Source organism: Vicugna pacos, chromosome 24, assembly GCF_048564905.1.
Source record: "Vicugna pacos chromosome 24, VicPac4, whole genome shotgun sequence".
Classification (NCBI taxonomy): Eukaryota; Metazoa; Chordata; class Mammalia; order Artiodactyla; family Camelidae; genus Vicugna; species Vicugna pacos.
The window spans coordinates 18,671,078-18,694,742 of record NC_133010.1 but is presented as its reverse complement, the minus strand read 5'-3'; the positions used below and the strand labels follow the sequence as shown (position 1 = coordinate 18,694,742).

At 43.9% G+C, this 23,665-nt stretch overlaps 1 protein-coding gene across 1 annotated transcript in view; it reads left to right on the top strand.

Annotated features, from left to right (window-relative positions):
• TTC39C (tetratricopeptide repeat domain 39C) overlaps window positions 1–23,192 on the top strand; it is an 83,065-nt gene extending 59,873 nt beyond the window's left edge. Inside the window, exons 7-14 of the mRNA XM_072949098.1 lie at window positions 7,365–7,458; window positions 10,132–10,239; window positions 14,216–14,325; window positions 15,119–15,242; window positions 19,549–19,646; window positions 20,707–20,811; window positions 22,085–22,123; window positions 22,674–23,192. Coding sequence (XP_072805199.1) covers window positions 7,365–7,458; window positions 10,132–10,239; window positions 14,216–14,325; window positions 15,119–15,242; window positions 19,549–19,646; window positions 20,707–20,811; window positions 22,085–22,123; window positions 22,674–22,763 — 768 coding nt within the window. The 3' untranslated portion in view covers window positions 22,764–23,192. The remainder of the gene's footprint in view (window positions 1–7,364; window positions 7,459–10,131; window positions 10,240–14,215; window positions 14,326–15,118; window positions 15,243–19,548; window positions 19,647–20,706; window positions 20,812–22,084; window positions 22,124–22,673) is intronic.
• The last annotated feature ends 473 nt before the right edge of the window (window positions 23,193–23,665 follow it).

Genomic DNA, 23,665 nt, shown 5'->3' with positions numbered 1-23,665 from the left:
GATGCAGCAGAACACTTGGAGAAACACTAGGCTACATGATTTCTTCCAGCTTTCAAATCGCATGCTTGTGTGAATATACTAAAAGCCACTGAAGTGTACACTTTAAAAGGAAAGAGTTTTCTGGTATGTGAAATATATCTCAACAAAGCTGTTAAAAAGATTTTTTTCATGGTTCTGGAATCTTCATTGCTAACTACCTGGCATTATTTCTGCTTTTTACCATTTGTCTTCAATTTCTCTTTGAAAAAAACCCACATAGCAGCTTGCCCATTTGAAATCCTTTTACAGAGTGTGACATTCAGTTCTAGGAGAACTCTTCAAAGTGACTTTCCTGATAATACGTTCTATTTGTTTTCTCATTTAAGTCTCTGTGGATGTTAATCTACATCTGTTTTTCTAGGATTATCTTGTTGTCTTGAATCTCTGTCTTATTTTTAGTATGATTGTAGATTCATTTTGCTGTATTTCTGTGGTCTTTGCTTTTCTGAGTCAATTCTTGGCATTGTCTTCTTCACTGTTAAATCCTCTGATAGCACCTTTAACATAAACACATTTCTTTTAAATTTACTGCCATCTTTCATATAAATTCTTATTCTGCAGTTTTAGAAGACAGCATAGTGTGTCTGAAAAAGCACTGGGCTCAGCTCAGAACGCACTGTTCCACTGGCTGGCCGAGCTTTCTGAGCCTGTGTCCTTGTGTGTAACAAGAGGACAGTGCCTCCCATGTCAGTCTTAAATGATGTAACATGGATGCACGGTGCTTGGTCGGGGCTTTTCCTATTTAGACAGAATTGTGTCTCGATTGTAAATCCAGTATAAAGCACCTTCCATCACAGATTTTGTCAAAATCATGTGCCTAACTGTTGAGAGATCAAGGAAATCTGTTGCAACTAGTGCACTGTTCAGTTCCTCCACCGTTACTGGTGGACTTGGTTACATAACTCATTTTTTCAAGCGGATTGCTGTCCATTCATGTGGAGGTGCTGAAAACATAACTCCTGTGTTCTATAGTTTGTAATCAGAGATTTGTAGCCTGTCATGGAAAAGGCCTTCTGGGAGAATGCCAAGAGAAATAGAAAAAGTCCATGTCCCAACATAAACTTACCTAATTATGAAGATAGGAATGTAAATGCATGAAAAGGCAGTCGTACAAGACAATAACAAGGGCCAGATGAGTGCGTGGTGGTTGTGGGTGGCAGAGACTGGGGAAGAGGGGCTGGAGGAGGCGGCTGGAGAGGAGACAGCCTGCAGAGTGAGAGGCGTGGAGGTGAGGAGTGTTGGCTCTGGAGTCGGAGAGGAACAGGTTCACATTTCAGCAGCTCTGCTTCTACCAGTTGTTGGTATGGCCTTCAGCAAAGCGCACAGGTTGTCAAATGATCTGCCCAGAGTGGTTGCCACCTTACCAGGCACAGGACGAGTGCCGCATGTGTTAGCTGTCATGACGGTGATAATGAGGCCCCAGTAAGCTTCGGCAGCAGTCTTTACAAGCTCAGCATCAGAACGTGTGTTTTCAACTACCTTGTTGTGTCTGAACAATGCATGTTCACTTGGGAACATGGTAGAATGCAAAAAGTCCATCAAAGAGCAGATAAAAATCTTACACTCCAGAAATGACTAGTAGTTACCATTTTCTGGATTCCAGAGTATTGACTGTATCAGTCGGAGATCGGTGTCTTCTAAGCAGTCATTCACAGCAGTCTGTGAAAGTGGTGCTTATGTCAGAAATTTGCACAGACCATGACAGAATAAGTGGGGACTCACAGAACAGCCCTGTGGTACAGAAACGGTGCATGGTTTCCCAATCTGTGACCTGTGTAGTCAGCAGTTCTCAGGGACCCACTGCAGTCCTGCTGCGTTTTCTAAGAAATGTGTTTCAAGGTCACCATCTTTCACTTGCTCAGTCTTTCATGTCTCGTGTTACATACATTGGACAGTTCTGTCCTTACATATGGGATTTTTATTAGCCAGGAATTCCAGAGGACTCTTACATCCTTTACACTTGTTCAGCGTTCTCACTTGAAACACAGTCCTCGTCAACCGTATTTCTAAGGAGGTTAATTGCCTCCAGTGTAGTTTTCTGCTCAGTGCTGCTCATTTCCTCTTCCCTTTCCTTGGTTTCGGGGATCTTATTCCCCTGGGTTTCCTCCAGGCTCATGACCCACTTCTCCATCTCTTTGCTGCTTCCTGCTTGTCTGCCCAACCTCTGGCTGCTGGACGACCTCAGGTCTTGGACTTCTCTCTCTGCCTCCGTCCCTCCTCCCTTTAGTGAGCCCGTCCAGCCTCACGACTGTCCCACGACTGTCCGTGTGTCCCAGTGACCCCCAGATGTGTTCTGTGGCTCAGAGCTCCCTCGTGAATTCCAGCCTTGTGCATCCAGTCTCATCCTCAGCTCACCAGCAGACACTTCCCCCAGGCTCCCTGTCTTGTCCCCAGAGCTGCCCTCCCTCCAGTCTCTACCTCTTGCTTGCTGGTGACTTGAAAACCTGCATCCTTCACTTTTCTCTTTCTCACACCTCACAAAAGTCTGTTGTAAAGGAAGAATCAGCACTGTCAGTATTTGCAGATGATTAGAATATCACCCTGGAAAATCCCAAAGAAAAAAATTTAAAAATAGTGTGACATGTGAAAAATCAACTTGCAGAAGTGCAGAATTTTTTTACATCCCGGCAACATTCACGTGGAGAGTAAAGTGGAGAAGTCAGACCCCCCTTTTGCTGCCACAAGTATTATAAAATGCCTGAGAACACACCTGTCAGGAAGGCATTCCCGAGTACCCGGAAGAACACACTGCATCTCTGTAGCAACAATGCAGTAGCTAAAAATCATGCTGATTTTGATTTGGCAATAAATATGCTCCATTTAATTTGGCGGAGATTCATGCTTTTGTTCTTCAGGGTTTCCTCTGAAGCAAATAAAGCTTGCCAACATTTTTTTCTCATGCTACCAGTGAGGAAACTGAGGCGTCAAGTACTTTTTGTGACACAGCACGTCAGTGCACAGTGTATGGAACGGAAGCCTTTATGTGATACTGTCTTGGCTTCATGGCTCTTTCGTATGTTTTCTCTATTGTCTTCAGGCCAGGCTGTGCATATTTCTTTGAAAATTGAACCGAGTATCAAATTGAGGATAATTCTCTTTTCTCTGCTGGGTTGTGGATGTTTTAATTTGTAACCATAAAAACTCCCATGGATCATTTTTACCTTAACTTGTTTTGGTGAAGAGGGGGAAATACAGTTCCACTATTTTAATGGTTGTTCATTGTAATTCCTTAATGGGTGATCAGACTAGACATAGAATTCATTTTGTAGTTATGCCTGCTCCTGGGGTAATGTCATTAAGCTCTATAAATGGTCTCCGTATTTTCCAGTTCTGTTCAAGTGCTCGTAACACAAAGAGCCCCATACTTCCTTCACAGTTTAATATTTTTTTCCTATCTATTTATTTATTTATTTAAAAACAATTTTGATGTCCTTCCATTTCCATCCTGAGTAAGCATACTCAAATACATATTCAGAAGTACAGTGTTTTGTTGTTTTTTGGGGGGGAGGGAGGTAATTAGATTTGTTGGTTAGTTTAGTTAATTTTTTAGTTTTTCTAGGTAGAATTGTTATAATTTGACTGCGCACATACAATATATTGCGTGTAAATACATATATATAATATACTGCACATTTTTTTTTAGTTTACATATATGTACTGATCATTGTTTCTAAGAACAGATTAGAGCCTTAGCTTTTTAAACTTACAGTTATCAAGGGAATAAAGCCAACCACAAAATAAGAATCAACAGAATACAGTAATCCAGTCATAAAGGACAGTCAAATGTGTTTACGCATATTCAAGAAATCGGTCATTTAAGTTATAAATAATAAGTAGTTCATTTGTGTCCTTTTTTTTTTTTTTTGATTCCACATATAAGTGATATTATATGGCATTTTTCTTTCTCTTTCCAGACCACTTGACTTAGAATGACGATCTCCAGGTCCATCCATGTTGCTGCAAATGGCATTATTTTATTCTTTTTTATGGCTAAGTAGTATTCCATTGTATATATCTACCACATCATGGACACTTGGGTTGTTTCCATGTCTTGGCTATTGTAAATAGTGCTACTATGAACACTGGGGTGCATGTGTCTTTTTGAATCTAATTTTTCTCCCAGTATATGCCCAGGAGTGGGATTGCTGCATCAAATGGCAACTCTAGTTTTAGTTTTTTAAGGAACCTCTGTACTATTTTCCATAGTGGCTGTACCAGTTTACATTTCCACCAACAATGAAGGAGGGTTCCCTTTTCTCCACACCCTCTCCAGCATCTATAGTTTGTAGACTTCTTAATGATGGTCATTCTGGCTGGTGTGAGATGATATCTCATTATAGTTTTGATGTGCATTTCTCTGAAAGTTAGCAATGCTGAGCATTTTTCCATGTGCCTATTGGCCATTTGTATGTCTTCATTGGAGAATTGCTTGTTTAGGCCTTCTGCCCATTTTTGGATTGGGTTGCTTGTTTTTTGATATTAAGGTGTATGAGCTGTTTGTATATTTTGGAAATTAGTTCCTTGTCAGTCCATAATTTGCAAGCATTTTCTCCCATTCTCTAGGTTGTCTTTTCCTTTTGTTGATGGTATCCTTAGCTGTGCAAAAGCTTTTAAGTTTAATGAGATCCCATTTGTTTATTTTTGCTTTTATTTCCATTACTCCAGGAGCTGGTTCAAAAAATATATTGCTGTGATTTATGTCTGAGAGTGTTGTGCCTGTGTTTTCCTCTAGGAGCTTTATAGTATATGGTCTTACATTTAGGTCTTTAACCCATTCTGAGTTTACTTTTGTACATGATGTTACAGAATGTTCTAGTTTCAGTCTTTTACATGTAACTGTCCAGTTTCTCCAGCATCAGTTACTGAAGGGACTGTCTTTTCTTCTCTGTATATTCTTGCCTCCTTTGTTGTGGATTAACTGACCACAAGTGTGTGGGTTTATTCCTGGACTTTCTATTCTCTTCCACTGATCTATGTGTCTGTTTCTGTGCCAGTACCATACTGTTTTGATTACTGTAGCTTTGTAGTATAACCTGAAGTCAGGGAGTGTGATTCCTCCAGCTCCATCTTCTTTTTGAAGATTGTTTTGGCTATTCGGGGTCTTCTGTGTTTCCATACAAGTTTTAACATTTTTTTGTTCCAGCTCAGCTTCACAGTTTAATTTTGAAAGCAACATACTCCTGTAGTTTCCTCAGGCTGTTGTCTGCCTGGATAACTCAGGAGCGCTCCCGCATCCCCAGCTCTTGGGTGTACTCACACCTGCGCGTGTGCTCCCTGAAGAGAGCTGGCTCTGGACACAGGTGGAGCGGAGTTTGGATACTAGTCAGTTGCTCACTTGTTGATCAAGCTACTTAACCTCCTTGAACTTCAATTTCTTCATCTACAAATGGAACTCATACTTATGTACCTCAGAGTTTTTGAAAGGATTAAAAGAAATAATTTTGATTCAAATATTACTTGGTTTATTTTTTTCTTTTTTTTCCATTCAGAGCTTAGTTTTGACTCATCTTTGTAGTTCCAGAGCCCAGTTCCATCCTGGGCACTTAGTAGTTGCCAAATGAATGTTCACTGACTAGTTTTCTGTCCTGGGAAGGGCAGCGTGGCATTGCCCTGCTGTGCACTGAACCCCGGCTGGGGTCAGCTTGGTAGGGATGGCCCATCCAGAAATGCCCGGTGTGTGATAGTTGAATGCCATTCAGTTGGGGAAATGAGGAGATGTATGCAGAGCAGAACCTCTGACACTATGGTTTCTGTGTAAATATGCTAAATGGAGTGATACAGGGAAAGAACTATTGATGCAGAAAGGGGAGAGTTTGAGATGGGTGTAATGAGCGTCCAGATCTCTCTCTACACACAGTGTGCATGTGCACACTGTTCATGAAAGATTGATTGACCTTTTCCCTCATTGGTGTCTTGGCTGTGTGCTCACATCGCTGTAAATGTCTGAGTTCAGAACTGGGGGCCTGTTTCGTTCCTATGAGATTCCCCCCTATTAGATGTTGAGCTACTTGAGAACAGGAATTGGAGACACCGTGACGTGTATCTTCCTTGGCTGCCTAGTGAGCGTTTGTGGGTGGTGATGCAGGATTGAGTGCTACAGTCTGAACCTTCCTGACAACAGGGTAAAGTGTTACTGTGGGCGTGAACAGTTGTGGGGTCCAGCCATGGCTTTGGTTAATGAGTCATTTGGCTCCCACTATTCCTGAGTCACAGACTGTCCTGAAGCCCTCCTCGCTGACTCATCTGGGCCCTCTGTTGAGTCCTGGACGCCTCCTGCAGGGGCCGTGCATCACTGAAAGAGCTGAGGAATATAATGATAGCGGCTGGTCTTCAGAGAAGCTAGTAGCCCTCCTACGAACCTGCATGCCCTCTCCTGGCTGCCTTGGGGAGAAGACGCAGTAGGGCATTGAGAAGGGAGTAGCCGGGGAGCCGCAGAGGGATGCTCAGAGAGGAGGGCCGGGTGCAGGGCAGGGAGAGAGCAGCGCTGGCACCTGCAGAGCAAGAAGGGACTGCTCCTGGGCATGCATCATTGAGGGCAGGCTGTGTCGGGTCTTCTGGGCATTTGAATTTATATTTATTATTGATGTGTGATGCTTCATACCTCTCATTGCTGTGTTTAGGATGTAATCTGCCTCCCTTTTATCCTGATGATGCTTTTAGGTGCTCTTACCAGCTGCTTGTGGCGTCAGATTGGCAGACATTGAAAGAGATCTTTAGTGGAAGGAAAAACTAAATGTATTTAACTGGGAAAAAGTGGAACAGACATTGGAGAGTCTTCTAGGTTCTGGAGAGAGCTGGATGAATGCACATGTTGGGGGTGTGTCTAAAGAGAATGTCTAAAGTGTTGAGAGAAGAGATATGATGACCAGCAGCAGTCAGAGAACAGCACTGATTGCTGGAGAGTGAGGGGGTCGCAGAGGGCGGGAGCTCTCCCAAGTCAGTTGGTAGCGACTGCGAGTTTGTCTGGACCCAGGTGGGTGGATGCAGGAGGATGAAGTACAGTCCCTGTCCTGTCCAGCTTACCTGTACCAAGGAGCTAGATGAGCAAACCATTAGGATACAGCAAGTTGTATTGCACTCATGTGCAGACAGTGCTGTAGCAAAGGTGGGTGTGAGTGAGCTCTCTCTGGTGGGTCCTTTTGACTGAGCATCTCGCAAAGATGTGAGGGAAATGGGGCTCTTTTCCCAGGAATCTTGAAGTCACTGTATTCTCTCCTGCTTAATCTATTTAAAATAACTGAAGGAAAAAGATGCTTTTGAATTACGATGCACGTGATGTTAATGACAGATCTTAGCCAGTAACCCTGTTTTCACTTTCTCCTTAGTGTCAGATCAACAGTGCCTTGGCTTCCTTCCATACTGCTTTGGAACTTGCAGTAGATCAGAGGGAAATCCAGCATGTCTGTCTGTATGAGATTGGTAAATATCAAATGTCTGTCCAGTTTCTTGGCATGAAATAGCATTAATGCATCAGCTTATGTCCTGCTGAATGTCCCGCTCCTTAACCTTGCAAGTGTGAATGTGTTGCTGTGCACGCTGCCATGATTAACGCTGTTCAGTTTGTGTCTTTGTGAAATGCTGCTGCGTTTTGTAATCCTAGAACTTCGGTTGTTACCATAGCACCAAGTAGTGATGCTTATCTCAGTGAGTTCTCATGGCTTCCTTCTAATAGTTTGTTCCTTATAACGTTTTGATTTTAGGATAATAGGTAAAGTTTAATGAATTGAGTAAAACCATTTGTGAATATTTTATTGGACTGGTTATTAGAATTGAGAACTCTTTTCTCTTCCCTCCTACCATTGTTTACCTGAGAAGAAAAAGACGGTGCAGGAGAGGGTTGTGCACATGGGTGTCCGTCCCAGCTCTCCTGCCCGCTGACTCGGTCGGAGACCTCGCCCTCGTAGCTGTCGGTGCTCGAGCGCCTCCCCCGGCAGCGGCTGCGCAGTCTAGATGAAATTTCGCGGACGACAATCAGGCTGGGTGCCCGGTACACAGGAGGCCCCACACACATTAGCTGCTTCCTCCTCTCCCTCACTCCTGGAGATGAATTTATAGACAGACTTGGAGGCGTTTATTTGCCTAAGATTTACCCCCCTACCCACCTCCCCAGAGTTGTTGCTAAGACTTTTCTGGCTGACTGCACTAAAAGGCATTAGTGATGGCATAATCCTTCAGTGTGACAGTTGCTCAGTTGTGCTGAGAAGTGTAAACACAACTTTGGACCTGAAGCAACAAATTTTAGTAAAGGATTCATACTTTTTTGAGTTTGAGCCTAAGACTGCAAGGTCACTTCGTGTGGCACATGTAAAAGGAAGGAAGGGAGGAGTGGAGGCGGGAGGAAAGATGAGGTGGGGGTGGGGATCAGAAGGGGGATTGGGCCTGGGCAGGCCGTGTGTGCAGAGACGGGGGTGGGCGCACCTGGGGAGGCAGGGGACGCCCGTCAGGTTGGACCTTCTGCTGCCTGCTACTCGCTCGCCTGCTGTAGACACAATTGTCTTCCTGAATCTTTTTAAAAGAAGAGTGCAAACTAAAAGATTGGGAACTGCCCATTAAACAGTATTACATCTCAAACTCCTGCTATGATTTAGGGAGGGGAGATGAGGTATGACCCAATGGGAACTGTATTTTTCTGCAGTCTGAATTCTGCTGGAGCTCTGGGTAGCAGCCTTAGTGCAGAATGGGGTGTGAAACCCATTATCAGTGTGATGTTTTGAGTGCGACAAGGCATCTCCGATTTCACAAGCAGTGAAGCAGTATAGAACTTGAATTAAAGGAACTAGCTTTGCTGGCCTTTGATTTTTCTTGTTTAAGATGCTGTTTTTGTTTTCTTCCAGTTTTATTAAGATGTAGTTGACATGTAACATTGTATTTAAGGTAGACAACATAAAAATTTGAACATGTATATTGCAAAATGATTATGGTGGCCTTTTTTGCGTGCACCGTTTCCAGGTCTGTGGCGGGATAGAATGTTAGAGCCCAAGGAAGCTTAGAAACCATGGAACCAGCACTAAGGGCTCCGGAAGGTCAGCTTGAGGGGAAAACAGCAGAGTCAGAACTCAGCCTCATTCAAGTTCACTGCTGCCTTCCACCTCTGTTTTTGCATTTAATTTAGATGTTACTCTGATGTCTACTTTAGGATGGAAATAATCAGCCCCAATTTTTATTCTAAAATATATCATCTTCATGTCATATCATATCCCATGAATTTGACACTACATTTCCTGGATGTATGGATCCCTGTCACCCCTGTAGTTCAGATGGTCTAAAATGACAAGACTACTTCATGATGCACCAGATACCAGGTTTTTTCTGGAGGGGATACCGTGGACAGGAAGGAGCCTTCTACCCTCAGTTCTCCCTCTTGTTAGTTCTGTGACCTTGAGCAAGTCACACAGCCTCTTCATGCCTTAGACTTTCTCTTTGATAAAGTGAGGACACCATCTGCCACCTTTTCAAGGCTGCAGTAGGATTAGAGAGAATTTACTCATGTGCCCAGAGCGCAGAGGGGATGGTTCAGTGGACGGGAGGTACTGTTACTGCCCATGGGGATAAGATTCCTGCATGCTCGCTGCTGCTGCTGCTTCCAGGATGCCAGCCTGACGGTGTTTTGATCCAGGGAAGATGGGGTCCTTTCCCCACTCCTGCAGAGGGAGGGTGGCAAGTACTTAATTTCTGACTGGCTTGCTCACTGCTTCTCATTGTTGCTAATGAACAGTAATCATTAACGCGCAGGTGGGTGCTGAAAACATTTTGGGCTTGTCACTAGGTGTATGACCTCAGGTACTGCTCCTTTCCCTGTGCCTGCTCTGGGAGAGGAGTACCTCTGTGCTTGGGTTGATCTCACAGCTGGAGGCAAACTGGACTGTTTTCCTAGAAATGTCTGCATCCCTCCCTTCTGTATTGCTTCACCAGAGATGCCTTGTCCTACTCAAAACATCGCATTGAAAATATTCAAGAGGAGAAAGGTGATTACAAAGGTTTCAGGTAGTTGGCACAGAACACTCACAGAGAAAGTCGGCGGCATGAGAGCTCTGTCCCTTAAAGGTGGGCGTCCTCCTTTGGGGTCACGCACTGGACGTCTCTCTTTCACAGGCTGGTGCAGCATGATAGAGCTGAACTTCAAGGATGCGTTCGATTCCTTTGAGAGGCTGAAAAACGAGTCCAGGTGGTCCCAGTGCTATTACGCCTACTTGACCGCAGGTGAGTAGACCACAGCGCCCCCTTCTCTGTCTCACGAGTTAGCGCACACACATGCGCTGATGGGAGAGCGATGACAGGAATTGTCCTTGTCACAGTTCCCTACAGCATGTAATGTTTTGTGCTGCAAGTAAGAAGCAGCTGAGCATTGCTCTCACCGGCCCGGCTGAACGTCGGGAAGTTCAGTGCCGCCAGCCCCGCGCCTGCCCCGCATTCCCCTGGGTGGCGGCTGGCTTGGTCACATGCTGGGACTTGGAAAAGCTTATTGTGATGTTCTCTCTGTTTTCGTGCATTTTGTCCAAAACAGCCTCAGCCTACCCTCAAGCCTCTCCTTTATTTTCTCAACTGTACTTTTCATTCATTAGAAATCTAAACAATCTTTAAAAATGTAACATATCTATTAAATTGTGTTAATATTTTTGTTTGGATCGTTAGTGCTCGGGTTACGAAGCTGCACCGATTTTGAGTAGTCCGTTCCCACCTTGTTTTACCTGCTACCCGTTATAATTACAGTGTGATTTTTGCAGAACACAAGGTAATTTCAACACTGCGTATCATTATGGCAGAAACACCTGTAATTTCTGATAGGAATATGAGTGCGTTGCCTTTTGGCCCTTCTGTGAGGAGATAGTTAAAGACGTGCTGCCACCTGGTGGACAAGACGGTTGTCTGCGCCCTGGGCTACAAGACACTCGGGGATGCAGAAGTGCCCAGGTGGGAATTGAGGAGCCCCAGGTGGCTGCACATTTGCTGCCTCTAACGATGAACTCTCCTTAAACACCCATGTAAGTGATTCTTTTCCTTAAAATTCAAGACTCATCCAAACATTATTTTAAATATCTCCTCTTTTCTCTGAATATTTGGATTTAACAAAACATCTCCTGACGTTCCATCCCCTTAAATGATCTCTTTAAGGTGGAGTTCACAGTGGCCTGTATGTATATCCCAGGTGTTCTAGAACTGCGGCCCTTTAGCGGTCCAGGTGGAAGCCCCGTGTCCCCGCAGGCCCTCCTCCAGTCCCCGCAGGACGGGCGTTTTTCTGTGGCTCTGCAGCTGTTTGAATAGGAGTATTTCCAGGACGCTGCTTGGTATACTTTAAGGGTTGGTTTACAGAGCTGGCAGCATCTCAGGTGAAAGTAGCAGCTGTTTCCGGAGTGGCCTCGTGCGCTCAGCACCTTCATGAACCCAGCAGAGTGCTGCACGACTCAGCAGTTGTTCAGGTGGAATGGGGCCACGTAGCCCGTGTGGGCAGCTATCCCTTTTCTGACCTTTGTTGAGCATAGAACATGAAATAAAGGTACATTGTGGCCACATAGAGGAGCATTTATTCCCCAGAGACTGGAATTCCCAGGACCACACCAGCCGTAGGAGATGGTAAAGCGTGGAAGACACTGGTCTCCACCTCTACCCAGGGATATTGTGCAGATACGTGTGAATGGCTCCACTGCAGAGGGGACACAGGAGAGGGCAGGGTCCCTTCCGTCCAGCTGTCAGAGAAGGCACCTCGCAGAGCTGCCTTTTGAGTTACATGTGGGCAGGCAGAGCTGGAGGAGACGGCTGTTCAGGGACCAGAAATACTGCCACCAGGGGTTTAATTCCTTGCACTATTTTTTAAAATTTAGTAAAATATACATAACATAAAATCTACCATTTTCACCATTTTTAAGTGTGTAGTTCAGTGGCATTAAGTTCTTTCACATCATTAAGCAGCCATGACCAGCATCCATCTCCCGGACTATTTTAACCATCGCAGGCTGAAACCCTGTGCCCATTAAACAGTACCTCCCCGCTCCGCCAACCCCAGCCCCTAACAACACACTGTTCTGCCTTCTGTCTGTATTCATTTGACTATTCTAGGTGCCTCGTACAAGTGGACTCATACAGCATTTGTTGTTTGTATCTGGCTTATTTCTCTTAGCATGATGTCCTCACGGTTCATCCGAGTTGTAGCATGTATCAGAATTCCATTTGTTTTTAAGGCTAAATATATTCCCTTATATGAATATAGCACATTTTGTTCATTGTCGATGGACCCTTGGGTTGTCCTGTCCCACCCTTTAGCCATAGTGAGTGACGCTGCTGTGAACGTGGTTCTCTTTGAGACCCCAGTTTCATTCCCAGTGGGCGTGTCACCTAGAGGTGGAGTTGCTGAATTGTATTCTTGTACTATTCTTGTAACTTCAAAACTTACAGAAGAGTTGCATAAAAACCAGAAGTTGTCCCCAAAGATTAGAATGTCACTTACAGGGTGATGTAAACTTAGTCTTTATGGACGAGCCAAGCATTGCAAGTTCTGTGTAGGTCTCGGATTTAGGGTAGATCAGAGATGCGCATGCTTTTAACCATCTGCTTCTTTTCAAGCAGCTGTGTCTGTAACTGTCCCGAGAGGAGGTGGTGTATATTCTTCGGGATCTGAGGTATCAGTGTTGTAGGTGGTCCAGATCCCGATACTGATGCTGCTTGACTCTCTCACGTACCCACATTTGCTCATTCTTTTATTAGAATTTTATGACTATGTAATAATTTTGTCAGTTATCTTAGGAGACCTCAAGCTCAAGGCAGCAGAAATTATTCTTTTTCATTGATTTACTGTGTGACCTTGGGCAAGTCTTTAACTTACCTAGACCTTTGCATCCTCTGATCTGTAACGTGAGGGAATTATTTTACAAAACAATCACCAGGCTTCCTTCCGGTTTTGAAATTTATAAGTGCAACAGATGAGACCATTTTGGATGGCTCAGACAGCCACATCTGGACCAGTTACTCCCGTACCCGGAAATGGGGTTCACACTCCCTCTGAATATTCAGCCTAATCCCACTCACCCCCAGGAGAAGTCTGCCTTTCCCGTCACCTCGACGTCCTCCACTTTCCCAGCCTCGATGCTTGTGCTGCTTTGACCCTCCAACAGCTGCCCGTTCTCTGACAGCCGTGGCCCCGTGCCCACCTTGACCAAGCCCCCGAGTACAAGTGTAGGGCTGCCCAGTTTTAGGACTGCTCGAATAAAGAAGGAAGATCTAGCAAATCAATGGACATTCCAATGGGGGGGATTGAAAAACAACATGTGGCAAAGACAAAAACAACCCCCAAATTAATAGAAATGAATTCAGTGCCATGGGGGCTGAGGAAAGAATGACAGAGGAGTCAGTCAGGTGTCAGCCAGGAGGTGGGGCTGCAGCCAGCTGTGAAGTGTGGAGAAGGGAGAGCAGGTGAAGCCGAGGAAGTAGGGTGCGGTCTCTGCCTGGGGCTTGGGGTGGGATGAAGGGTGTGCAGACCATCGAGATCTTACCCTCCTCCAGGCTCAGCTTGACTCCTAGATCCTCAGAGCTCCCCTGATCCCTCCAAAGAGGAACAATCCCTGCCCTTCTTGAGCGTTTCCAAAAGTACTTCGGTGCTCGAACTCTGAAGCCTCTTAACACTGTATCCCTGTGGCTGCGGGACTGTGTGTCGCATCTCTCTGGCTGAAACGCACGTGTCTTCAGGGTGTAAGCGTGTGCGTTTCCTCTTTGCATTCTTGCTAGTGGCAAGTGTCCACGGAACGTGTGCAGGACTAATTCGTGATTTCCCTTCCAGCTGTGGGACATCCTGTGAAAAGACGCAATCCTCCTGGCTCCTAATTGTCCTTTCCTAAATTCCTTTTTATTTCATTTTCCGAGTGTGGGGGCTCCAACTGGAGCAGCTGTGCTCTGTGACAATTTAAGAGAGGGTGGTCACGTGCAAGACTGTCTCCCCACAAAAGGACTAGGACCGTTGTCTTCCCACTTGCCTCCCCAAAGCTGTGGGAACGTGGCATCAGGGAAATGGTTGCTGAATCAGTGGAGTGACAGTCAGCAGGATGGTGTAGCCCCTGTGTAACAGTCTTTAAAAATACTTGCTTCTGTTTTTTCCTTTACTGACACTTTCCACGTATCATCAGCCTCGGTTTCCCTGGGTGGCCCTTTCCCCCTAGCGCTTAAGGAACACTGCAGTGGTTTCTTACAGTTTGTCAAGGAGCCACCGGTGATGTGGACGGGGCCCAGATTGTCTTTAAAGAGGTCCAGAAACTCTTCAAGAGGAAAAACAATCAGATTGAGCAGTTCTCAGTGAAAAAGGTACGTTGGAACCTGTTGATCTGGTGTGTCGTTTGTGACGGGCGTTAGTAACTGTTACTGCTTTGGGCAGGTTTAGGAAATCCTCAGAGCTGGTGACCTGCTTGCTGTGCAACATGCAGTTCCTGACTGGAAACAACTTACGCCCATGCCATTCGCCTGCTCTGAGTGCCAAGTGTTGTTGCAAATAATTAAAGGAATTGTTTCTTTGAACAGAGACATCACAGACCTTGCAGAGCTAATGGGCATGTCTGGAGAGGAAGAGCATCTTGTCTAAAGGGTTAGGTGCTTTCAGAAGAATGCAAATTAGCATGGAATTTTCCATGATTTTAGTTTTAGTTTTTACTGAATAAAAGTTTAATGACTTAGGGTGAGTAAACGAGTCTGTAGTGTGGAACACCACTGAGAGCACTGGGACTAAGCAGAAAGCCAGAGGTCGGAACTGTAGCTAAAAGGCGTGTAGTGTTGCGCCCTCCATACACACCCACTGAGTTACTGCTTGTTACCCAGCTTTTATAAACTCGTTTGATTTAAACTGAAATGAATCTAGTTCCATCCTGAAGTGTTCAAATATACTCTGGATCTTAATAGTAGATTGAGTTGAGTAATGAGAGAAAGGCATATCTACCGATACGTTAAAAACGGAAAAGCAAAAATTGCTTAGGAATGTTCTGTTTTAGCTTTGGGGCAGGGGGGTTGTGCACATCCAATATGAACTATGCATTTTTCAATGTCTCCGAAATATTTTTATATGATTTTTTTTTTAACGTAGCCTAATCATTCTGACTCCTTGCAGGCAGAAAGATTTCGGAAGCAGACCCCGACCAGAGCGCTGTGTGTGCTGGCCTCCATCGAAGTGTTGTATTTGTGGAAAGCCCTTCCCAACTGCTCCTTCCCCAACCTCCAGAGGATGAGTCAGGGTGAGAAATAAAACTATACACAGCAGCTTGTTCCTTCAGTGTCTTCCTGATATTGTCTGATTCAGAGAGTACACAGCTGTCATGCTTGGACAGACAGTGTAGTGATTCAGAAAATTCAGTGGCTTAGCTGGTAGGTCTAGAAGCCCTGGAAAGGACAGGCCTGCGTTGCTAGCAGCGTGTGGTGATGCACGCTGATTCAGTGGTGCTAATCCTGGAGTAATCTCTCCGCAGATTACTTTTGCCTGTCCTTGGACTTCACACGAGCGGAATCAGAGTGTGTGTCCTTTTTAGCGCGTGGCTTCATTTGTCCAGCATCGTGTCTGGGAGGTGGACCCACGTTGTGGCCTGTTCAGTAGAGCGTTCCTTTCGCCTGCGGCGGTAGGTGTGCCGTCGTGTGGCGACACCTGTACCACAGTTTGTTCATTCTCTTCCTACTGGACGTGTGGGTTGTCCCCTGGCTTTTAGTGGCCGTGAGCACGGCTGGTGCTCATGTGAAGTGTGCAGCCTGAGCGTGCTGGTCTTGTGTGTGGAGTTACGTTCTGATTTCAGCAGATACTCGGGAGTGTAATTAGAAGCTTACCTTTTTGATTCACATACTAAAAAAACCGTAAGACCCTAAGTTAGGGTAAATATAACCTTCATGGTGTGAAAAGTTCATGGGGATAGTAAACCTTTAGGTAAAATAAAGCTTTATTGGTTTTAAAGAAATACTGTGGCATTTCTTCTAAAGGTGTATGTGCAGACATTTGAATGCCACTTCCTAGGCTGGCAAATTATTTGGTTCGCTCCATCCTGCAACCCAGGGAAGTAGGAAAAAAGCCGACAACACTGTCGTGCCCATTTTGCAGTGAGCAAGCAGGCATTCAGAGCAGTTCGGTGGCTGGTCCAGCTCCCGTGGGGGCGAGTGTCGCTGCGGCTGGCCTGAGGATGGCGCCTGGAGGAGTAGAGCTTCAGGCTGACCTGCAGGCCACTTCGTCTCCCCGGGAGCACGAAGTTATTTAAATCGTGCTGCTAGACGATTAAAAGATGAGACTGTTACGTTGAAATATAAACTACATGCAGTCGTCCCTGGGCATCCCTGGGGGATTGGTTCTAGGACACCCCCCCCCCGCAGGTACCAGACTCTGTGGCTGCTTAAACCCCTTATATAACCTGGAGTAATACTTGCATATACCCTCCAGGCACTTTCCCCTTTACTTTAAATCATCTCTGGATAATTTATAATGGCTGATATGTAAATAGTCGCTGAATGTGCAGCAAATTCAAGTTGTGCTTATTGGAACTTACTGGAATTTTTTTTCCCTGGAGTATTTTCAATCCAGAGTTGGTTGTATCCATGCATGTGGAACCTGCAGATATGGAAAGCCAACTGCACACCCCAAAAGATGGTTTTATAGGGAGTGATTCTCTTTGGAAATGTATTCTTACTCACTTTTTCAGAAGTAATTTGTATTAATAGTTTGGATTTACTCAAAAATAGTGTGTTGGTGACTAGAAAATTTGTCAGATTTCTCTAGTCGTACTGTTTTTGATCAAATACAGTGTTATCCCTTGAATTGTATACTTTTATCATCAGACTCCCCTGCTGATGCCTCTTGCTTATTTTAAAAAAAAAACTATCTTAAAGGTCAAAAAGTTTGTCAGTGTTGATATTCCAGAGATCAAAGTCATACAACTCCAAAAGGAGCTGTGCACAGAGGCCCTGCAATTAGAACAGGTTTGTAACCCTCCTAAGGGAACAGCTTGAAAGGAAACAAAATTTTCTTGGATGTACAAGTTCTGCTCTGTTGTTTAAAAAGATAAGCAAAATTTAAAAATCCATCCCTTGTTGATGCAAGTCTGGAATGTCTACCCATGTTTAACTCAAAGGGACAGTAGAGAATTTTAGGTTTTCTTTTTAATGCACAAGTGCCAAATCATGTATTTAAGGATATTAAACACACACATGCAAACATAAAACAGTAATTGGCAGACACAAGAATGGTTGTCACTTAACGTGACTGAATACCCTCTGAACTCCTTTCCAGGCATCAAAATAAGCAATGAAGATGTGGTCTCAGGGAGGGAGGTGGGCTCTGGGGTGAATATGAAATAATTCTCTAGTATTTTTGGTTATAAGTTAGCCCAGTTCAGAGAGATGTTAACTAGGTTAGCTTGTTCCCCAGTGTTAAGCAGTAATGATCCAAATTGATCCAGTCATGTAGAACACAGTGAAGATCTTTGTAGAGAAATAGTTAAGTTACAGGAAAAAAAAAAAAACCAAACAAACCTGATAGTGGGTGATAGAGGTCCCTTCCCATCAAGCCCGCCCACTCTTGTGCATTCAGCTTACTGGGGTCCCCATCTGTGACGCCCTTCGTCAGAGCCAGTTGGATTCTTGTATCCTTGTCTTGTGGTTTCATTCGTGCCCTTCCCCCATCTACTCGCCCCTCTCCACTCCCTTCTTCCTCTGGGTTTTAAGGATGTTTCTGTGTATCCTCAGCATAGCAGTCTGAGTGATCCTATTAAAATCTAAGTCCTGCTGTGTTGTTTCACTTCTGGGACCTTCTGTGGTCTCATCTTATTCAAAGTAAAAGCCCAGATCCTTTCAGTGGCTACCGTCTGGACACACACCTTAGCCACTGCCTCTCGCCCTCTTCTCCTGCTCACCCGGCTCTAGCCACATTCCTCCTTACTGTTCTTGAACACATCAGGCCTGAGTGGCCTCAGTGCCTTTGCACTTGCCCTTCTCTGCCTGCAATCTCTTCACGCAAACATCCACGTGGCTCTTTCACTTGTTTTCTTCAGGTCTTTACTCACCTGTCACTTTTTCAGGGGGACTTAAACTGCACTTTTCCGACACTCATGCACCCCTTATCTCCCTTCCTGGATTTATTTTTTACCTTAGCACATAACACTCCTTTAGCACATTTATTTTACCTGTTTGTCTTTTGTATCATCAATCTCCTCGACAAAATGTTCATTTCCTAAGGGCAGAAATTTTTTTCTATTTTGTCACTGCTGGCACATGGCACATGTGCTCAGTGAATACTGAATGAATGAGTAGAATGAATGAATGAATGAGTGCATTCCCCTTTCCTTAACACTGCTGCTGCCGAAGACCTTTTGAGGTCTTTGTATATGGAGGTATTCACAGCTCAGTGTTTTGAGGGCCCTCCTGCTTTTGTAGATTCAGACTCCATTCTTCACATTGACCTCTTTTCAGTTCTACCCAGCTCTTCCAGTATCTGGAACCTTGAGCTGTGTGTGTGTGTGTGTGTGTGTGTGTATGTATACTTCCACATACACATACATACACATATACATGTACATACATCTGTAAGTAATACACACATATATAGACATGTATGTGTATGTGTGTGTATGTTCTATAAAATCATATCAAATCTCAATATTTTTATTGGTTCACAGAAATAATTACCTCTTTTCCTCCTCTATTAACCCCACTGTGTTTCCAATTCCCACCTTTTTTATTTCCTTGGAAAACGTCCGTGTTATCCTCCAGCGTGTGCGCTCATCCCCCAGAGAGGATGGCGAGCTTCCTGAAGTGGAGGGTTCAGGCCTGATCCCCTCAGAGACCCGTGCAGTACCTTCTACAACCACGGGAAGGTGCTCACTGCATGGCTTTTTAAATTAATATGATGCAATTAAAAGATGTTGATAGACTTTACTTTTTAGAGCAGTTTTAGATTCACAGCAAAATTGAGCAGAAGGTACAGAGAGTTAGTTCCCACATACCCCACCCCCCCATCAAGCCTCATGCCTTCCCAGCCGCCAACATCCCCTCCCTCTGTGCTGCATTTGTTAACAACTGATGGGCCAACACTGACGCAGTGTTATCCCCCAAAGTCCATAACTGACATTAGGGTTTCTGCTCTGTTTTGTACGTTCTGTGGGATTTAGCCCATGTGTGTTGACCTGTAGCCACTCTCACAGCATCGTACAGCGTGCTTTCACTGCCCTGACAGCCCCCTGTGCTCTGCCTCCCAGACCTCTGACATCCACCATTGTCTGCCTTTTCCAGAACGTCCTCTAGGTGGAGTCTTCAGCGTGGAGCCTTTTCAGACTGGCTTCTTGGACGTAGTCACAGTAGGGTGCAGTTTTGAGTCGTCTTGGTACTGTGAAGTGTGATCTTTTCTTTTACTTAAGGACATTCACTACTGGATGAGGAAGGGGAAACCTGTTTTTTGGGGGGAGGGCGAGAATCATGAACTGAATAAGTTGCTAAACAATGAAATTCTTAACGATGATACTTAAGGAGTTAAGTCAACGTGTTTCCCTCCTGCCGTTTTCTCGTCTCTCCCAGCTTGCCATGAAGTGGCTGACCCATCCGTCGTTGGGCTGAAGTACCTGCTGCTGGGGGCCATACACAAATGCCTGGGGAACACCAGGGATGCCGTGGAGGTAAACCGTTCGTGTGTAATCGGGGCTCAGCTGAGCTGTGAAAACCTACACGGGTGCTTGTGCATAAGAAAACGAGAAAGCATTCAGCACCCCCAGTCTCCCACTGCAGCGTGAGCTTTACCTACTTGATGTGATTAAGGTCATCTTTGCAAATGCTAGAAGTTGATGATTCATATTAGATTTTAATGCAACTTAGGAGTCTTAGAATACCTCTTTACGTATGGGCTGCTTCTCTGGTGCTGGCTGTTTATCAAAGGGGACAGTCTCAGCTGGCGGAGGAGGACACGAGGGGCAGCGTGAGGCCTCCGAGCCCTTAGGTAAACAGGTGGGACCAGGCGTGGCAGCCTGTGTTCACTGTTCCACCCTCGTAACTCCAGATTAGTCGTGCATTACTAAGGTGAGGTCTAGAAGGTTGTTGGGTTAGGGTGTTCTGTGTCCATGTTTATGAAAAAGAACTGTTTGTTTTTTTTCAAATGTAGTTGGAGGGTTTTTTCTGAGTTTCTTGTTTGGTTGGGTTTTTGGACGTGCATCCCAGAGTTATTTTGGTTACTCTTTGAAAGTTCATGCACTGCAGTAGGAGACTGTGGCTTTTAAATCCATGGAGCGTTGCTGTGCGTGTATCATAATTTTTAATTAATTTTCAGCATGGGGTATAATAGTTATTACATAGCTCTAAATAGCTCGGTTTAGATCATATGCTCAAGTGTTAGCACGACACAGTTAAGACACCTATCAGGAGATGGTTCTGACAAAAATATTAAAATAGGATGTTCAGATTTTGAGATGCAGATAAAGGGGTCCCCCACAAAATAATCAGCAGAGGCTGAAAATCAGGCTGACTGATGGGGCCATGTTCCGGGGGAAGCTCAGCAGGCAGGCAGATAAAGGACTTGTAAGATACGCAACAACAGGAAGGAACAGCAACGCGGAAGAGGAGAAACTTGGATACAGAAATGAGTGTCCCTGCCTGCTTCCCGATGACGCGATGAGCACTGAGGAGGAAAAGGAGCTAAAGCAGGGAAGTGAATGGATTCCAGTAACATGTGTGTTATTCTTCCAGTTCTTTCATCGAGCTGTTAAAGATGAGTTGTGCCGTCAGAATAACTTATATGTTCAGCCATATGCTTGCTACGAACTTGGCTGTCTTCTCTTAGACAAACCAGAGGTAAGACCTTCTCTGCTTTATGAAATAACGATCATCAGCAAAAATGTGCAAGTGAGAAGGTGCAAAACGTCCTTCATCTAAAGTCAATTGATGGAATGTGGAGGGTCTTGTTTTATCTTTTCTCCTTGATTGTGCATAGGATGAGTCCAACAAGCTACTAACCCTCTTACTGTGTTTAAGGAGGTAGTCTCTTCTGTGAAATTCGAATTATCCACTTAAATGTAACTTTGGGACAAAAATTCCTCTTAGGGAAAATAATAGCCATTTTTTAGAATTTAGTGTAGTTTCTTCAGAAGAACACAGAACTGCAGTTTGATTCTAGCTCCGCCATTTATTTTTAGTGTATGATTCTGGTTAAGTTACTTGACCACATACCTTCTCCTTGATGTATCAAACAGGATAGAGAATACCCTCCTTGCCAATTTAATAAACATTGTAGTGAGGTTAAATGAGGATGGTGTGTAGGATAATTTAAAAATTTTTAGGATACCATATAAATTTGACATCACCATTAAGATGTATATTTAAGCACAATGGGGCAATTGTTTTAAAATAGAATTTCAGTAGTGCTGGATTTACTTGGTACCTTCTGTTAGAAGCTCAATTATGTAATATTGGCTGTATAAAGTTCTCATTTTCCATAAATTAAAACCAGCTTTCAAGTGGACTTTTTAAAAGTTGGGCTAAATCAACAAATATTCTAGCCTAACCCTTAAATATGTGGCCTGTCTTGCCAAAGATAGGCCTTTAATTGGTTAAGTCTTTTCATTTGAAATTCTAATTTTACCAAAATAGGAAATGCAATTTGTATAAGTTTTGGTAGAAACTCCTAACATATTCTTTACTTTAAGGAAATCTTTACTCTAAATGCAGCCTTAAAATATATACATAAAATATAACCAGACTGGTCTGTTGCTTGAAAAATGAAGTTGATGTCCTCAGTCGGTAATGCCTTCAAAAGAAGAGCTAACTTACTTCAAAGAAACTTAAATTATCATCAATTTTAGGTTGTTTAGTAAGATCTTAAACTAGTATAACTTTTCTAAGTTGTTATCATTTATAGAATAATAGTGAAGAATATGAAAAATTTTTTATCAAGTAATGCCTTAATGTAAACTTAAAAGCTTCGTTATTAAAGATTGAGTCATTAAGCTTGAATGAGCAGTAGACTCCCTTCTGTGTCACTGTGAATGTCCTCCTGTTGTAACGTTTTCTGCTGGAGTATATGTAACTATGGACGTTAAGGGATACTGTGTTTTTCTTGCGCTCACAGACTGTAGGAAGAGGCAGAGCTCTCCTCCTCCAAGCAAAGGTAAGGATGCCTCCTCTGCCCCTTTCTGGTGGCCCCTCTCCCTCTCTCTCGTGTACTCTGGAATCTGAGCTCAAGACATTTTGCGAAATGACTGTCCTGGTTGATAATATTTCTGGAAGGGGAAACTGATAACTAACAGTGAGCAGTTGATTTTTAAGTGAAATTACTAAGACTCTCCCATGAAATTGCTCAACCTGCTTTATAAAAACCCTCCTCGTTTGTGTGGGAAAATAACGGTTGATTTCATAACCATATTCTTGAGTTAAAAAGTTCTAGCAGCAGCTTATATTGAGCCCAACTCAAGACTGCTGTTTCAGAAATAACATGAGGCCAAATTTCCAAAGGCAGCACTAATAACATTCAGTTGCCTTTTTAAAAATGGACACAGGGTTTGACGTTTGGGCAGTAAGAAAAATCAAGGGAATGTGAAGCCTTTATTAGGAGTGTGGGGAACTTTACTTGGAAGCACAGAGCTTGGTGTGGTTAATCCTGTCTTGTTGCAGGCAGCTTCACTCACCGAGTCCATAAATCTCCTTCTCTGGTCTTACAGGAGGATTTCTCCGGCTACGACTTTGAGAACAGATTGCACGTCCGCATCCACGCTGCTCTGGCCTCTCTGAGGGAACTGGTCCCCCAGTGACAGACCTGAAGGACGTCCGTGCTCTGTCCCTCCCCACACAGGTTCTGCACTTTACAGGCAGAGGACACAACTCTTGTGAAGATCAACCACCTGTGCCAGGGACGCGCGTTCTCAGTTAGGCTGACATGTTAACGATCTCCTCTTTTAAACACATAGCTAAACAGTAATAATGATGATGATAATAGTAGTAATAACTAACCACCTGGGGAGAGGGTTAAGTGACCTTGTTCAAACATTTTAGTTTTGTGATTTATTTTTAAAATAAAATTAAGCTAAATATTCAACCTGCGATCTTGTAGGAATGCCTCCCTTAAGCACACTTCTCACTGGGTGACACTCAGAGGTTCTGTGAAATTATTAACAGTATCATGACACAGCATTTATATTGTGTTTTGAAAAAGTAAAAGCGCTTTCTAGTGTTTCACTTGATCCTCAGACTGTTCTGTGAATAACGTAGCACAGATATTATCTCCATTGTCCAGACAATGGAACTCAGGCACGAAAAGGCTAAACTGACTTGTCCCAGCTAATTATCCCTCTTATTCTGGAGTGACGAATAGAATGCAGGTCTCCTGACTGCAGACCGAATACTCTTTCACTGTAAAAAAAAAAAAACAAACCCCCAAAAAACCCAAAAGGAAAACAAAACAAAAAAAAACCCAAAAAACAAAACAACCGAAAAAAAGTGAGTAACTCAGGATTCCATGTTCTCCTTATTAAAAAACAAATCACTCTTCAGCTGAAGTTGTGTCATCACAGTATTTATCTCCAGATGTCTACAAGATGTTTCAAGGGACCCTTTTTTCCCTTTAAAAGCCAACCAAGTGGAAACAAATAGAAGATAGTTTTACAACCCAAAGTCTAATTGTTTTGCTAATTTATTAGAAAATATAGTCTCTAGG